At 42.4% G+C, this 18,363-nt stretch overlaps 1 protein-coding gene across 5 annotated transcripts in view; it reads left to right on the top strand.

Moving 5' to 3' along the window:
- LOC138300066 (receptor-type tyrosine-protein phosphatase V-like) overlaps nucleotides 1-18,363 on the top strand; it is a 573,371-nt gene that overhangs the window by 480,595 nt on the left and 74,413 nt on the right. For all 5 annotated transcript variants that reach the window (XM_069238934.1, XM_069238932.1, XM_069238933.1 and 2 more), the window contains one exon: nucleotides 10,727-10,849. In XM_069238934.1, the coding sequence (XP_069095035.1) occupies nucleotides 10,727-10,849 (123 nt within the window). The remainder of the gene's footprint in view (nucleotides 1-10,726; nucleotides 10,850-18,363) is intronic.

Below are 18,363 nucleotides of genomic sequence, written 5' to 3'. Positions count from 1 at the left end.
TGCCACATAAATTGGTCAACTCTACCTCATAATTTGGCCTTTTCCTGCCACATAATTCCAGTGGCTCTGCATATAAGTAAAGCACTTCCATTTACCTCCTTTCTTTATCTGCAGCCAAAAATGAAAATGTTGCCATTTAGCATCCTAATTTAAATCTGCAATGCTAGTGCCAATAGAATACCACTCTCACCAACCTACCATCAGAGTTGCTGGCTACCTAACACAATTCTGAAAAAAAAGATACAAGACAGCCATGTAGGAGTAACAAGAGAAATAAACTAGAGGGGTCGCCCAAAAGTGTCAAGAGTGTTCAAACAGGTATAGTGTAATAAGAATGTTAAATTGCCCTGAATCATGGTCATAATTGTAATAAGGAGAGATTAATAAAACATATACAATTATCATGTAAACCCAATAAAAACTTGTATCAGAAATTTACTTGTGGCATTAGACTGTAATGCTCAGAACAGCCCCTAGAGAACATCACAATGAAAATAGCATTTTTAGGAAACATGGTAATGGAACCATATAGTTAGCCCTTAGAGGGCATAAATGCATAAAAAAGTCTGAAAGAAATGCAGTGTAACTATATATTTAGCCCCTATAAGGCACAGTGCATTACATGTTTTGAGGGCCAGCAGGCCTTCTGCAATTACATTACAAATAAGGCATTTAAAACACAAACTACTCTCAGCTGCAAAACAAAAGTTGCAACCATGAAAGCGCTTAAAAAGACACTGAACGGTGCAAGGGGTTATTATTTTGGGGTTCACACTAACCTAGTGTGGGGACCCAGAGACGATGTAGATGGAAAAAGCACGTTTTGAAAATGGTCCCATTGTCCTAGGAACACTGCAGGCTGAGTTATGAGCAAAAATGTTTTGTAAAAGTAATGCCCTGCAAAGCCTTATGGGGCGAGTTTTTGTGCCTGCAAATATTGTAGTATGTTGACTGTAAAGCTCAGAACAGCCCCTAGAGAACACCCCAATAAAAACAGCACTTGTAAGAAACATGGTCATGTAACCATAAAGTTAGGTCCTAGAGGGGGAAACCACATGAAAAGAGAATGGCAGAAAGTAATGCAGTGTAACCATATATTTAGCCCCTAGAGGGCGTACTGCATTACGCACTTTGAAGGATAGCAGACCTAGTGCACATTGCAACAAACAAGGCCCTTAAAACAAAACGACTGCCAGCTGCAAAAAAAACATTTCAGCCATGAAAGAACTTAAAAAGACACTGAATGGTAGGAGGGGTTATTATTTTGAAGTCCCCACTAACCTAGTGTATCGACCCAGAGATGATGTAGATAGAAAGAGCATGTTGTGGTGAATGTTTTGAAGGTGGTGCTATTGTCCTAGGACCACCACAGGCTGAGTTAAGACCAAAAATGTTTTGTAAAAGTAATGCCCTGCAAAGCATTATGGGGCAAGATTGTGTGCCACAAATATAGTACTATGTTGATATGTTGACTGTAATGCTTAGAACAGCCCATAGAGTACACCACAATGAAAATAGCACTTGTAAGAATTATTGTCATGTAACCATATAGTTAGCCCCTAGAGGGCATAACCACATGAAAAGAAAATGGCAGAAAGTAATGCAGTGTAACCATATATTTGGCCCCTAGAGGGCGTACTGCATTACGCACTTTGAAGGATAGCAGACCTAGTGCACATTGCAACAAACAAGGCCCTTAAAACAAAACGACTGCCAGCTGCAAAAAAAACATTTCAGCCATGAAAGAACTTAAAAAGACACTGAATGGTAGGAGGGGTTATTATTTTGAAGTCCCCACTAACCTAGTGTATCGACCCAGAGATGATGTAGATAGAAAGAGCATGTTGTGGTGAATGTTTTGAAGGTGGTGCTATTGTCCTAGGACCACCACAGGCTGAGTTAAGACCAAAAATGTTTTGTAAAAGTAATGCCCTGCAAAGCATTATGGGGCAAGATTTTGTGCCACAAATATAGTACTATGTTGATATGTTGACTGTAATGCTTAGAACAGCCCATAGAGTACACCACAATGAAAATAGCACTTGTAAGAATTATTGTCATGTAACCATATAGTTAGCCCCTAGAGGGCATAACCACATGAAAAGAAAATGGCAGAAAGTAATGCAGTGTAACCATATATTTGGCCCCTAGAGGGCGTAGTGCCTTACACATTTTCTGAGCTAACAGGCCTACTGTAATGATACTATAAACAAGGCCCTTAAAACACAAACTACTCTGTAAAACAAACGTTCCAGCCATGAGAGAGCTTAAAACAACACCATGGTGGGAGGGGGTTTTGGGATCCCACTAACCTAGTGTGGGGACCCAGAGATGATGTAGACAGAAACAGCACATTGTCGTGAACGTTTTGGTGGCAGTCCAATTGTCCTAGGTCCACCCAGGTTGAGTTATGAGCAAAATAAACGTAATGGCCTCCAAAGCATTATGGGTCAAGTTTCCTGAGTGCAGTAAATATTGTAGTATCGGCTCTTCTTCTGTATCAGGAGAGCCGCTTTGAGGATTTCTGTTGTTTCTTACGTAAAGCATTTATCAATTACACATGTTTTTGTGAAAGCTATAAAGCTTGAAGGGGAGAGCTAAAAGAAATGACTGATTAAGTAACAGTGTGAACAATGTGATCAGCACGTCAATACCACCAATGGAGTTCACGCTGTTCTGTACTGTTAGTGCTGTGAGCACCATGGCCGCCATAGAGCAGGAAGGAGAGGGACAAAAGAAATAAAATAGTTCACCCATGCTGCAGTATATCAGCAATCATGCAATAATCCATGTAACATGGTTACTCTGCAAGGTGGTAACAATACCCCAAGGCAGGACAAACGTAAACCATTTAGGAAAGACATCAAGGGATTTTTCAAAGGCAAGCCCACGAGTGAGTGAAAGTGATGGGTGTGAGATGGACGTGGTTAAAGGCCCACAGAATACTTACAAAGGTCAAAAAGTGCTTGCGTGCTCGACCTAAAAATCACATGCACCACTACCTATTTTGGCTAGAAAGATTTTTAATGGTACAAGCAGTGATCTATACTGCGTTCACAACTAAATCTAAGCTCCAAATTAAATGGCTCCCTGTTTTTTTTTTTACATTTTCACACCTTTTTAAACATGTGAGCAAGGTCTTTAAAGCAGAGACTAAATCACCATGACTGCTCAGCTTGTGTACTGGCATAGGACTGCTACTTGAGAAAAACATTAGATTGCTAGTACAGTGTCTTTTGCGTTTGCTTTATCTACTGCGCCTGTGCCTAGTTATATTGTCAGAAAAGGCCCACTCTAGTTATCAGGCCCAACAAGCGTGTTTTCCTGTTTCAACCGAGAAATAAATGTCTTAATGTATTGGATCATATTACGCTCCCAGACCTGAATTTGGCAAAGGGTCTCTCTTTGCAGGGTATAAAACACAAAAACACTGTCAAAAGTCACATTGTGATTCGCAGATGATGTTGCAGTTTGAAGCGTCAACATAGCTATTTACTCGTGAAAGTCGTGGACTTTCACACTTTGTGAAAAGCTTCCCCCTTTCCCTTTCATTCATCAATTATATACATCGACTTCTCCAATAGCAAAGCCTCGGAATCTTCTTGACTGTTCTTGGTAGTTAGTGAACAACTGGAAGCTGTCATTGAAGGCCAGATTCCACTGTGCATCGGGGGTACCGACAGAGGTCCGACGTCTGCTCCATTCCACACCCCAGGTTCGCTTTCAATGTAGCACTTTAGTTTGGTAAAGTGATGGGGTCGCAACACAAGCAGAATGAATGCAGAAATGTAGGTCTGCCTTTCCTTGCAAGCCCACATCTCTGCATTTTGGCTGTTCACAAATATTCGTGGAATGCGTCCTGCCTCAAGCATGTTAATGATGAGGTTTTTTACAAAAGTTGGCAAATGGTTTGTTGAGCTGTGCCAGACTGAGCCCAGCTGTTGTGCTAGCTGCAGCCAATGCTTCTCGCTGAAACCTGGCTTTTAAATACATCTAATTATATACTAAACAAGGGTCGCAGTTGGCTTTCTTGTTATTAGATAGAGATAGCAGCAGAGGGGAGGAGAGAACACCTATATTCAGACGCCCATGCAAAGTAAAATGATTAATATTATTTAGATATTAATTAAACAAGTTTATGATTTATGTGTTTTACCCAAACTAAATATACGATTCTGGCGCTCTACCAGACAACAACATATGACCCTCTGCTCCCTGATTTGTTCTAGACCAATGGTCTTCAAGCGTTTCAATTCTGAAGCCCCCCATGTAACCTAATTTCCTTGTAGCCCCTCCAAATGACAAACATTGTTTAGCGCATATATCATAGTAAATTAAAAACTCTGCAAGCATGCCAAAAGGATTTCAGTGGGGCTTTTTGGCAGATCCTCTAACACTTATAAACTATGTTGTAGTACTTTTTAGCATACCACAGTAAATATATTCACTGTAAAACAAAGCAAGCAAACCAAACATGTTATCTGAGTACCTTCGGAAGAGGGGCATTTTAAAATCATATTCCTTTAGCAGAATTGTGTGTGTGTGAGACACATTGCCAGCCATGACATGAATTAGAAAAGTCTTCTCTAGTTGTCCATTACAGTGTGGCTAACATCCTCTCTGTTTTCTTTATTTTACGACGGTGTATTTGAGTGTAATATTTATCTGCACTCTTCCTAAGGGCTCTCTTTACCAGGGACTGGCGCCTCTCTACTTTTCATTAACACACATCCCAAGGGGTGTCATGGGGGGAACAGTTTGATAATCACTGTTCTAGACTATCTATCTTTATTACTGATTGCAATTCTACAAGCCAAAGAAGGGCAAAGTTTACATAGAAAATTGCCAGATAAACACAAACAAATCTTTGTGAAACACTAGTAGACAATCAGGGGACTTTTCCCACAAACTAAGCATTTTTTATTTTGCTAATAACTTTGGTGCTGTTTGATGAATCTACACAAAATGTCCAAAACTTGTATGCTAATTCGTTTAGCTGCTGTCTGGAAAGTTTTCGGGTGATTCGTCAAAGAGGGAGCCAAGAACACCTTTCCCCATGTTTTGTCTAAGGGGATTCTCCAGTTTTTAACATAACTACAGACCAAACCAGACAAAAAAAAAAATTCACCCATTCACAGACAAAACCCCGCCATGCACACCCAAAGGCCATGCCCATTGTGGGGTTGGGTGCATGTAGAGTGGTTGGCTGCAGAGCCTGGCTCCAGGCCAGGCCCTGCGGCCAACCCCTGTCATTCATACCCAAAGGCCATGCGTGGGGTGGTTATATTATTGTATGGCAATTATATATTACTTTATGTTTTAAAAAAACAAACTCAGAAATTCACTGAGAAAACCAAAGGTTACAGGGACATTAGAGTTAGGTTCACATTTTACCCACACAAAACCATAGAAATTCAACATTTACAGTTATACTGATAGTTATACTTATCTGAGGAAACTATAACTTGTGCCATAAAGTAACTTTAGGCCATGAGTTATAGATTCTTAAAATAAGTATAACTATAACTGCTGAATTTCTATGGTTTTGTATGGGTGAACCATTAACCTAACTATAACATACCTGTAACCTTTGGTTTTCTCAGTGAATCATTTGTAATGTGGAGTCCTCAGTGGTGCTAGAGCAATCCTCAGAGTAGGTGTACATCACTGAAGGCATAGGGATTTGTTCCCCCCAAGGATTGTGAGAAATACAAGCAGCACGCAGAGAACTAAGTATCAAGTAACCCATGCCCATTCAGCAAGAGAGTGGTAAGCATGTGGGACATAGCCAGTGGTGCATTTTGGAGCACGCTATCACAAATATATTACTAAAGCATGGTGTGTTAGTACACTGTCATGTACAAATAGCACATCTTCATTTAATTCATCACAAAATTTGCAGAAGTATGTTGTTTTATTGATAAAACTAAATAGGACACAAGCAACTGTTTATGTGTAGGATTTCAGTAAATATTTATAATTTGCCCATCATCAAATAGTGTCTTCATATGTTTTGATTGTACTATAATTTTTGTTTCCCTCACTCTTGAGTATTACAAAACATGTATTTAATGTCTGCTTTCTTAACTGCTGATATATGTCTAAATATTTGAACAGTTCATTTACAGGAATTTACATTTTCTACTGTGTTAGAAAAAAAACAGACATCCTAAAACCTTCTCTTTCATACTCCCTTTATCCCAGCAAGACAGTCACATAGTTCACTTTACAAAATCCTCTCACTTTGTAGTCAGAGAAAGAAAAGTAGATACCAATCTGCATTTAAAAAGAAGCAGCAATTTGTCAGAAGGCAAAAGAAATCTGATATTTGTTCCCAGTTTTTGAACGCACAACAATTGTGAGAAGAGCTAAATGTTAGAAATGGGGTCTTTGGTTGGCAGCAGGTTCCACTGTCCAAGCAAGGACCCTCACTCTAGTCAGGGTAGGTCACACACAATCAAAATTATCCTGTGCCCACCCTCTGGTAGCTTGGCACTGAGCAGTCAGGTTTAACTTAGAAGGCAATGTGTAAGGTATTTGTGTAATAAATCATACAATAGCACCATATAGCACCACAAACATACACTGCACAGTGTTGAGAAAAATATATAATATTTATCTGGATAAATGCAGGTCAAAACGATTAAAATGCAATAAGTAAATGTTGAGATATCAATGAAAAGTGATATAAAGTGCCTTAGGTATTTTAAAAGCAAACAAAGTCTCTTTCAAGCACAAAGTACCTGGTTTGCATGAAAAATCTCTGCAAAGAACAGCAGAGGAGGAGAAGCGTGGAATCAAAGGGGTGTGTGTTGATTTCTTGGGCCGCACACGGTGATGCGTCATTTAGTTTTCACGCAGGGATGGCTGTGCGTCGATTTCTGGCACTTGGTCGTGGATCATCTTTGATTTGCAGGTTTTTCAGACGTGCCAGGGACGATGCATGGATTTACTGTGCTGGCAGGACGGAGTCACAGGAGCTGGGTCAATCCGGTGGGCGTTGCGTTGAATTTTCTTAAGCGTGGCAGGTGCTGCGTCGATTCCTCTCTGGAAGTCGGGCTGCGTCGTTCCGATTCAGCTGTGCGTCGATCCAGTGGGACGTGCGTCAAATTTCCATTCGCTACACTGGCGCTGCATCGATCTTCTTGTTGCGAAGTCGGGCTGCGTCGTTCAGGTTCGACGTGCTGTGAAATACTCACTGCAGTGCAGGCTGTGCATCGTTTCTGGCAGGCTGTGCATTTAATTTCACCGCACAAGGAGTCCTTCTTGTAGAGATGAAGTCTTTTTGTTCCTGAGACTTCAGGGAACAGGAGGCAAGCTCTATCCAAGCCCTTGGAGAGCACTTCTTCACCACAGCCAGAGAGCAGCAAGGCAGCAGGGCAACAGCAAGGTAGCAGTCCTTCACAAAAAGCAGACAGGTGGGTCCTTTGGGCAGCCAGGCAGTTCTTCTTGGCAGGATGCAGGTTCTGGTTCAAGTTTCTTCTCCATGAAGTGTCTGAGTTGGTAGGGGCAGAGGCCCTGTTTATATACCCAAATGTGCCTTTGAAGTGAGGGAGATTTCAAAGAGTGGCTTAGAAGTGCACCAGGTCCTTTTCAGTTCAATCCTGTCTGCCAGGGTCCCAGTAGGGGGTGTGGCAGTCCTTTGTGTGAGGGCAGGCCCTCCACCCTCCCAGCCCAGGAAGACGCATTCAAAATGCAGATGTATGCAAGTGAGGCTGAGTATCCTGTGTTTGGGGTGTGTCTGAGTGAATGCACAAGGAGCTGTCAACGAAACCCATCTAGTTGTGGATTGTAAGGCACAGTAAGATTTAAGTGCAGTGAAATGCTCACTTTCTAAAAGTGGCATTTCTATAATAGTAATATTAAATCCAACTTCACCAGTCAGCAGGATTTTATATCACCGTTTTGGCCATAGAAAATATGACCTTCCTACTCCTTTCAGATCAGCAGCTACCACTCAAATAATGTATGAGGGCAGTCCCAATGTTAGCCTATGGAGGGAGCAGGTCTTGCAGTAGTGTAAAACGAATTTAGAAGTTTTACACTATCAGGACATGTAAACTACATAGGTACACGTCCTACCTTTTGCCTACACAGCACCCTGCCCTATGGGTTACCTAGGGCATACCTTAGGGTTGTCTTATATGTAGAAAAAAGGGGAGTTTTAGGCTTGTCAGGTACTTTTAAATGCCAAGTTGAATTGGCAGTGAAACTGCCCACACAGGCCTTGCAATAGCAGGCCTGAGACAAGGTTAAGGGGCTACTTAAGTGGGTGGCACAATCAGTGCTGCAGGCCCACTATTAGCATTTAATCTACAGGCCCTGGGCACATATAGTGCACTCTACTAGGGACTTATAAGTAAATTAAACAGTCCAATTGGGTATGGTCCAATGTTACCATGTTTAAAGGGAGAGAGCATATGCACTTTAGCACTGGTTATCAGTTGTAAAGTGCGCAGAGTCTTAAAACCAGCATAAACAGTATCTACAAAGTGGAGGGAGGCAGGCAAAAAAAGTTAGGGGTGACCACCCTAAGGCTGTCAGGTCTAACAATAAACAATATTTAAATCATTTTTATAGCTTGTTCGCCTTCTGAGCTCCAGCTGCAGCACCCCTTGAACCTCTTCTTCCAGCTCCCTTGGGAGTCATGTCCACTGACAAGGTCAGACCATCAAGCTGCCAGTTTCCTCTTGCAAACTCCCATGAAATCTAAGTTAGAATACTGTGAGAAACAAGATAGAAACAAATCACACAAAAAAACTCCTAAACTTGAGCTCTTGTTTTCCTTTGAGCACTCAAAAGCTCTCTAGAAAACAGGGCTGGCAACACCTCTCCCTAACCTTTGCAATATCCAGGGCAGCATTAACATTAGCTCCAAAACATTTGGAAAGTAAACTCTTCTAAGTAAGTATTCGGAGGATATTATGGTAATGAAACTGAAAACAAATGCTCAAGAATAAATAGATATGGGGGAGTGCTATCTGAGAAGAGAACTCCTAGTAGGGCAACTGCATATACAACATAGTTTCAGAAAGGGGAAAAAAGTTTCTACCTTGAGACACAAAGCGGGACAAAAACTGGTCGAACAAAAGTCTGACATTGTAAAATGCCTTCAATACTCAAAACCTCCTGCTTCCAGAATAGCACTTCCTGAGATACCATAGGCTTCATTTGGAGGTGAATGCTAATAGGAAATTAAACCCAAGTCAGCTGATTCCCTGACCCACCTTCTTGTTGTTTCCATACTTCAGTCAGAAATTAGGGAACTGCTGTTTTCTTATTGCCAGAACTTAAGTCATCTGTTGAGCCACCTAGGAGGATGATGTCACTGGACTATTTTTTGGGGGGTGGCCCTCTGATGTTGATTTCACTATTTATTTCCTGTCCAAGACCACCATTTGTGGAATGGCAGTAATGATTTTTTTTAAATAACTTGGTCCCTGATGCTCAGGAGAAAACTGATGGACCTTCATTTCTTTTTGTCTTTTTCCAGAAACAAACCTGAATTTGGGTGTTTGCTTCTGAGAAAAGGATTCCACCATGCCACTACAACATAGATGGCAGGGTGGCATTGCACAGTTTTGATGAAATTGCTCCTTCCATGTTACTGGAAGCAATATTAGTGAAAAGTCCCCATCTGTTTTGCAGAGAACCCTAAATTTGTCAGTTGTGAGCCCAACAGTTGACAATTCATCGAAAGAGCCAGAAGGGGGGAACAATATATCCTGTGTGTCACTCAAAGGTGAGCGTTTAAAAACATGTTTGGTAAGCCCTCACACTCCCACCCAGGTGTCATGCTTCATCCTCAGGCTTCCTCGTTCACGAAAATGGTTCTAATGGTGAGCAGACTTCCTTAAATAAGAAAAGCACTTACAAAATCTCCAATGCATCGGTGGAGATAGAGAGATCCCACGAGGTGTGATTAAAATCTCCCAGATATCTCTAAAACTGTTTCATTACTCCAGTATCAGGGTGATTATTAAAGACAAATGTATGATGTCAAAGGAGAATTGGTAATCCTGCACCACAATCGTCAACATATTTCTGCAAGTGGCCCTATAACAGTGTCAGCGGCATTCATCAGGACCAAGATTCCTTACTTAATATGGACACTCTCTATACGACAACTCATACATCATGTGGTCAGCCCATGTTTCACCATTTGACAATCCCATATGGTTTTCGGCCCATGCCCTTCCAACTTTTTACCAACCCTCCCATATCAAGGGGGAAAGCCTCCTTTTTTTTTTTTTTTTTTTTTTTTTTTTTATGACAAGGTTAAGGAAAGGGGAAACAGAAGGACAGATGGTCCACTGCTGGGCACACCATTGACTAGGTGGGTTTTTTGTATTTGTATCATAACAAAAATTACAATATTTCTACTACTGTAATATTACAACCACAAAAATTGGGCTGGATGGTATTACAAGCTTAGTGGAAACACCTAATCTCTGATGTGACACAGCTAATAATGCATCTGGCCAATAGCCTTCTAAAACCCTATACTTAACTTGGAAAAAAAAACACTCTCATTGAGAACTTCTATTGTTCAGAAAACAAAAAAAAAGTGACATTATTTTTTATTCAAGAAAAAGAAAGCTGAAAGAGGTGTTTGAGAGTACTGCTTTACTAATAGTCGTGGTTGTCCTGCTATGCAAAGATCCTACATTGTGTGCTATTTTCCAGAGTATGTCCTCTCTTCCTGATTGCCTTCTTTCACCTCCAGGTTCTCTGTGACCATTACTGGCCAACGGATGGCTCTCCCATCTCATATGGGCAGATAAATGTGCGCTTGGTGGCACAGGACGTTTCTAGCGAATGGACGACGCGAGAGTTTCGTCTGTGGCACGTGAGTGGAAGAAATGCTGCATCCTTTCATTTAAGACAGTCACTTTCACAATGAAAGGCGTTGTAATTCACTGAACAGGGAGTCAGAATTGTTCACCTGTGCAAGGATTAGTAAAAGCTACACGTTGTAAAAAGCTACACCCACTGTGCCAATAATTTCAGGTTGTTGACACAAGGTATTTTGTAATTGTTTGAAACTTTTAGAACGTCTAATCCTACTTTTTGGTTTATTGATATAGATGGTTGAAGTAGACAAGTCATGTGAGAGGTTAGAACATGACTGGGACACTCACTTGGTTTCATTCAGTGGGGATTCCTGACATGTTATCAGTAACTGAGCTTCACCTTTCATTGTTTGCCTGGTGCCCGTTCTTTCAAGACCCATGAACACCTTGTTTAAATGAAAGGTTCATGGCTTTGAAAGCCACCACTGGCAATAAAATGGTCTTTTCATAAAAGTGCAGTTCAGGTCAGTGTTGCTTGAAAGAACAATGGGTGTGGCGGTGCAACATAAGCGCATAACCCAATCACTGCTTTGGCCGGTTTTGAGACAGTAGAGCAGTTGGCAGTGAAGTGATGGCGGGTGGGAGTTCCACCTAAAATCCTAGCATTGCCTACAGGTGGTTGCCAAAACACATGAATTCTGGCAAGACTGAAGGCCAATAAAGGTCTAGAGTGCAAGGGCCTCGGATGCCCCGAGTCACGGAGTTGTCAATAATTGTTGAAAGGAAGAGTAATTTATGACAAATGTAACACTCCTTAAAAAACGAGTGAAGTTCTCTGCCCCATTATATTATGTAATAGTGAAATAGGAGTAATCAACTGCACAGTAAACTGCTGCACAGAATACATTGCAACACAGATACAATAAAGATGAGGTTTATTCTGATTTTGTATCTCTTTTATGTCATAATCTTGATTCCACTGGCCTTACGATAAAGGAGGAGCCACTTGCCCATGAGGGATGGCTGCTGTGCAGGGAATTGGAGTTCAAGGTCAAAGCACCAACTTTCCTCTGGAGGTACCAGACAACACACCCACAATAGTGACTCTCTTGTGAATAACCACCATCATACACTGTAGGTAATGCCGCAATCTCTCCAGACTAGGCTCAGGGTATCCCTGATTGGCTATTTCCCCTTGTGGACAGCAGATAAAAAATTATGCTTCCTCTTGGCCCTTATAACAGTGGTTTACGCAAATGCTTGCCTAACCGGTGCATACTGCAGTGACTCTGTATTACACGTAAACAGTAGATACACATTATGGAAGTCAGCCCTACTCCCTTTTAGGCATTTAAAAAATCGTATATTAAATTAAGTACTAGAATAACTGTGGTTACTGCAAGTCGCCGGTGAGGTTCATGGATGCTGCCTTGTTGAGCACTCCTGCAAAACCAGCGAAGCTGCTGGACTTACATGCATTGTTTTGTCCTTATGTTCACTTCCTTACAGGAATAGAAGATTTTTGTGCCTTGCCGTTTCGGTATACCAGCTCACTAGTGGAGTGCCACAGTGTGCCGTGGTCTCAGGGCAGACAGAGCATGCTGGGCTCAGACTCTAACAATGTGAGCCCGTTTTGACTAATGAGTAGGGGGTTTTACCTTACTATTGAGCCCAAAACAGAACACCTACTACAACCCCACGGTTTAACCATCAGGAGAATCCCAAACTCCAAGGTTTATCCAAGTGCGTGGTTTGTGGTAAAAACGACGAAAACCATTAGAAATATTATAATAGTCAATAAATCATTGTCCAGCAAGTGCTTTATGTAAGAAGAAAAAGTTTTTTATTTGTGCTACTCAACGCCATGCTGTGCATTCAGAATCAGACAGAAGAAGCATGATATATAGTTATCAAGGTTGTAATCACTGTGTGACGGAGCTGATATTGGCGTAGGATATTCTCAGTGACAAGGTACAAAATTATAACCAGTACATGTTGGGGGCCATTGCCCTCCAGCACCACTCCTCAATAGTCATTCCGCATCTTCCCTGAAGTTGGTATCAAGGCACCCTTCCTGGCAGATTGCAGGAGTCTTCAGGTTCCTGTTCCCAGACCTGACAAAGGAGGAAATTAAAATGGATTCCTGGAATGCCACGGCCACAAGTACCATACATTGTACAAGCAGACGCCTTATCCGTGTTTCAAATGAACACTAAAGTTTGCATGTGTATTTGCCTTACGTCCACTGATGACATAAAATGTGAAACAGAGTAGGGCTTTGTGGTCTGAAGTGGCACACCATATACACTCTCCTTCACTGTGCATGACTACCTTAAGCTCACCGGGCTGAGGAAGACAGATAGTGGTGGCAGTAACTGAGTGTAGAGGCAGATCAGGCAGAGTTGCACACCTGTTTTAAACTGGCATGTCAGTCCCCCATATTCTCTTAGTCTGTGGAATATCTAATAGCGTCAAAGTCTGTTTATAAGCTTTGCAATGCCATTGCCCTGATAATATCACAATCTCTTTCCAGCTTAAGGTAAGCTAATATCTCTGCCAATCAGGAGTCCATCAGTCAGTGGCTTTGGAGCTCCATCTGAAAGGATGAAGACAGACTTGGCACATTTTTGCAGATTATAGCTTTCACTATTTTCTTCATACGTATTAGGGTAAAAAAGAAAATGTCCTGAGGCAAGCTCTTCAAGCGCTAGCATCCTATTCTTCTGTAACGGAGAATAGGCTGCTGTCCTCAAGTAATCTTTTACACGGTCTGAACAGTGAGCCATTTATCACCTCCAGCAGGGTATGGATAAGAGAAGAAAACATTGGTTTGTCAGCAAAAGTCATCCAGTACACTGTCTGTTCTGAACTATCCTTCGAAATCCTGCAGTTGCTACACATGGGATAAAGTTCATACTGGCATATACTGTAAGGACACTGCTAGTCACTGAGTAGTTCTATGACCATGTTAACGCGTTCCTCTATGATTCATTTATACACTTTGGGACTCGTTTTAGGCCAATTAATTATTTGACCCTGATTGAAGACACCTTAGGACGAGATAGCTAATCAACATGTCAATCAATACATCAATAATATCATCAATATTTATTACCACAATGCATTTCACCTTAGTCAATGACATTTATTTAAGTTCAAGACATCACCCTGACCTTTCAGTTATGAATAACCACACCAGTTTAGTATGAATTTTGTGATATTTATTCCCTATTGGTTACAATTCTACTAATATGTTTATTAGTCTCAATACCAGAAAACACATTAGCATAGTCACAATAGGGCAACTCTGATACGATTTCATCAAAGCAAGAATCACAAACATCAGAACATAACAAGGCGTGAACATAGGCTATCCTTAGCAGAATATTATTAGCACGTTATTCAACAAAGCATAGATTGTCATTTGTCTATTTGCGTCAGTTTACTGAACCCCTTAACTAACCTCGAATTAACATTGGCATATTGGGCTTCATGCAAAACAATTTAGTAACACTAATTTAAAAAAAAAATCTAGCTATGGTCTCTGTCAAAAGAAAAGCAGTTGGTACCTAGAAAGGAAAAGCAAACAGACAATCACAATTTCATTGTCATATAGTTACCCTCCAAGTTTGGGTCAGCACTCAGGTTCGGTCTTCGTCTTCAGGACATCAGTTGATTCGCCATCAGTCAGGGACTCAGCTCTCTAACTAAAACTATCAAGTCACTAGTCAAAGTGACAAAGTGTCTGGATCATAGCAATTCGCATCAGTATCTCCCCTAATCTCTCTCCTATCCCTCCTGTTCTGATTTACTTCCTGGTGTCAAGGGATGTTATCCCCTTTTCGTTGTACATTCCCCTAAAATCTGGTTGGACAAGAGGTTGCACCCCACTATCTTTAACCAATTAAATTTACATTAGGTCATTGAATTTGTCACCCCACATCAGTTCTCAGGCATTTTATTGGTCCATATGATTGACGTCTTTAGAGGTAGTATGTCCGGTATGATTTCATCCTTTTGTAATTCTTTGTGCATCTTCGGTCATTAGCTCCATTGTCCGTACCTATTTAGGCGACCTTGTGCATAACATTCATCTACACTGTTGCATTTAGCTAGTAATGTTTCTACAAGCAGGATGAACTCCATGAGAATGGATCTACTACAGTTACATTCAGCTTCTAGTTTGAAGAAAACAAAAGTTCATGTCCTTTAGCAAGTCAGCACACTGCATGTTAGAAAAATACATTTAATATGAGAGTCAGGCAGCTAGGCCTCGACTTATGCTCACTAAGGCCTAACGATTTATTAGCAAAACTTTAGTAACACAATCATTAATAACTTAGTGTAAAACCATTTAAATGCAATAATTTCATCAACATTAGTCATTTTCATTAGTCCCAGTATACCTTGGCGGCCACTCCCGGTGGGCACATTTCAAGTGCACATTTTAACAAAATATATTAATACAGTTTCTATGCAGCATTATTGTACATTAGTTCATAAACATTTCATGTTAATATTAATTATATAGGCTATGCTCTCTCAACCACATGGAGGAACAAGGCCAAAGGCAGAGTTCTTTTAAACGGTCAGGGAACTCAGGGGAGTCTGGCAATATCATTTTAACACACAGCAGAGTGTATGTTACTCTTTATAACATTGTCACATCATAACACTTTTGGAAAACTGCTTAGATCCTTGGTGTATTGCTCTTTTCATATGAAAGATAGTATATTTGCAAACATGAAGAATAAAAACGTACTCTTTAATGTGAAGCTAAGCCAAGCGAAAACGTTTTAGTAATTTGTTGCAAAAGTTATATTAAAAGCTGTTGAATGTAAAGCCAGGAAAAAGTAGTAAGACTTTGTAGAAACCTGCAAGAGATTTTGGCTTTTCTTTAATAACCTATAACATGCAAAACACAAACATATTGCCATACATATCTCCATTCTGCTGATCACTGTTTATTTTCGAAGAATGAAAAAACAGTTCTTGTTTTCCTAGTTTATCCTGCAGCTGCAAGTATGCTCTGTTAATTGCCTTTCGCCTTGGCTGCTCGATACAAGTGTGGCCACTTCTGATTTAAGGACATACAAATCACAATATTGAGAGTTATATCGTGGACCACAAAGTGGGGAAATGCAAATTGCTTTTCAAGTCAACTAATATCTTGTGCAGTGGCCATGCAGGTGTTGCTAGTGGCCACACGGCAGTGAAGCTCTGGCAGCTAGAACCCCAAATGTTGCAGATTAAGGCCCTCTACATGTAATCGGATACCATCAGAGGCACGTCAATGCTCACAGGTGCCACCCCGACAGCAGGGGGTGGGGCCGGACCCACTGACCAACAGTCTTGTGTAGAATGGGTGGCATCCATGTGACCAGTGGCCCACTTCCAGTCTCAGAGGCCTTGTGGCGATAGGGCCTGAGGGGGAGCCTGAGACTTGGGGCTATCCAGCTCTCCCGGCCGCCTATGTCCTCACGCCTTTACACCTTCCAGCTGGATGCTCTGTCGGCCCCTGATCACACTGGACACTAAGCTGCTCCTGCTGCCTGTGGGGCCTGGTGGCTGGGCCACACTGCCCAATATCTTCCTGCTGCGATTATGGGAATAGGGGAGCGCCTTTCTGTGGCCATGCCTGGCTGCGTCATGATCTGCGCACCTTCTGTGGCTGGCCCCCCATATCTTGAGTGACTTTGGCGGAGGTGCGACTTGCTGCAAGAGACCCCCCTGGTGGACTGCTGTGACCATCTGGTAGGCTTGCAGACCCTTATTGGCAGTCAGGAAGCCTAGCTGGTATGTCGCATTGTGACTGCACACACAAGAAATGCTGGAAGAGAGGGGCTGATGCTTTGTGGCGCAGGAGGGGACAGCCCCATATGCTGGGCACCCTGTGGTGAGTGCGGGGCTGCATGACTGTCCTCCTTCTCTGGGCACGATACCCCCTTTGCTGGACAACACTAGAGAGTGTGCCTCCCATCTCTGCATTCTGCGATTTGTGCCTCACTGCTAGTTGCCTGCTTGGGGTTGAGTGGTCTACCTTGCTGTGCTGGTGTCCCCACTAGGGCCCCTACCTGTGACCAGGGTAGAGTTGCTGCAGTCCCATAATATTTGCGGGCAACGCCTATGGCCTCCCTTCTACTTCTTTCCCTGAACCATGTGTCCATTGCCTCTGGAAGGCACCGGGAAGAAAGAGTGTGGTGTGATTGCAGACATGGGGAGTGGTGACCGCAGGAAGAGAAAGCTGCAATTTGAGAAAGTAGGAGAGGCTGACGGGCCTAGGGCCCCAGTGTATGTGGGGGGGGGGGGGTCACAACTGGCCACCCCCATTCTGAACACCTGGCTGGCATGAACGTCATTATGGCAGAACTCCGATCGGGGCATGATTCTTTGAAATACCAGGGACACCTGGGTATTCTGCTAGCAATACAGCAAAGACCACCAGAGCCCTTGCTGCGACACCCCAGAATGCCCCCCCCGGACCTCAGCACCTCCAGCAGTTCGGAACTCTTTGCATGTAACTGAGCAAAGTATGCCCCCCCAATTCCAGTTTTGGGCCTGCCTGTCAACTCACTGAGCGCGCCTTTAACTCCGCTTTGTGTACCTCTGCATAATGTTGTTTCTGATATTTAGTCTTAATCCTCCTATTACTGCTACATCTACATTCATCATCGGGCTTGCTGCCCTGCATTGCCCAATCCCTATGGTGTATACCACTCCTTTGCTTTGTTTATTGTTTTATTCTTTATGGTTAGTAGAACTGTTATGGAGGGGGGATTTGCTGTGCATGTGAGGGTACCTGTTGTGGGAGGGGGTGTGTTGAGGGTGTTCATTTCTGGTTGGGCAGCAGCCATTCACTTTTTAGGCAGGAGGACCACATGCATACTCCTCATGCCAGTACACTGCTGTTCTTTGACGACTGAGCATGGCGCGTGACACAAAACCCATGCCCTTGACATTTCTTTCCTATCCTGGAACATCCATGGCATCAACAACCTTCACAGGAGCAAACAGGTTCTCCAATATCTTACACAGCACAGCGTCAAAATTTCCTTCTTGCAGGAGATGCACTTCCCAACTAGTCCCTCCTCGCATGGGGCATATATCCTGATTCATTAATCAGTTTCCTTCACTCCTAAAACTAGCTTCATAAATTAGGTTGTCTGATATGTTGCGGTCACGGGCATCTTAGCAGGACATAATGTCTTACAGCTCAATGGTACTATCCTTATTGGGGCGAGTGGACACTGACCATATCATACTAGGTGGGTGGGGGGGGGGCAACTTCAGTATGATTGTGAACCCACAGCTAGATACTACCACCTTGACAGTAAACCACGCCCATTGTGTATCCTCTGTGACATTTGTGATGTGTATCTCCTCTGGGATGTCTGGCACCATGTGAATGCAGACTCTGTGGTATACATTATATCCTGCACCACACAATACCTGAACTCGCATTGACTACTACTTACTATCCCCCGGCTCTCCTTTGGCTGGAGTCCACGTCACATCTCCCTCGTACAATGTTTGACCGTTCCCCAGTCCATATGACTTCAATGCTCCCTCT

This window comes from Pleurodeles waltl, chromosome 6 (assembly GCF_031143425.1).
Source record: "Pleurodeles waltl isolate 20211129_DDA chromosome 6, aPleWal1.hap1.20221129, whole genome shotgun sequence".
In the NCBI taxonomy this organism is placed as follows: Eukaryota; Metazoa; Chordata; class Amphibia; order Caudata; family Salamandridae; genus Pleurodeles; species Pleurodeles waltl.
This window is presented reverse-complemented; position numbering and strand designations above follow the sequence as displayed.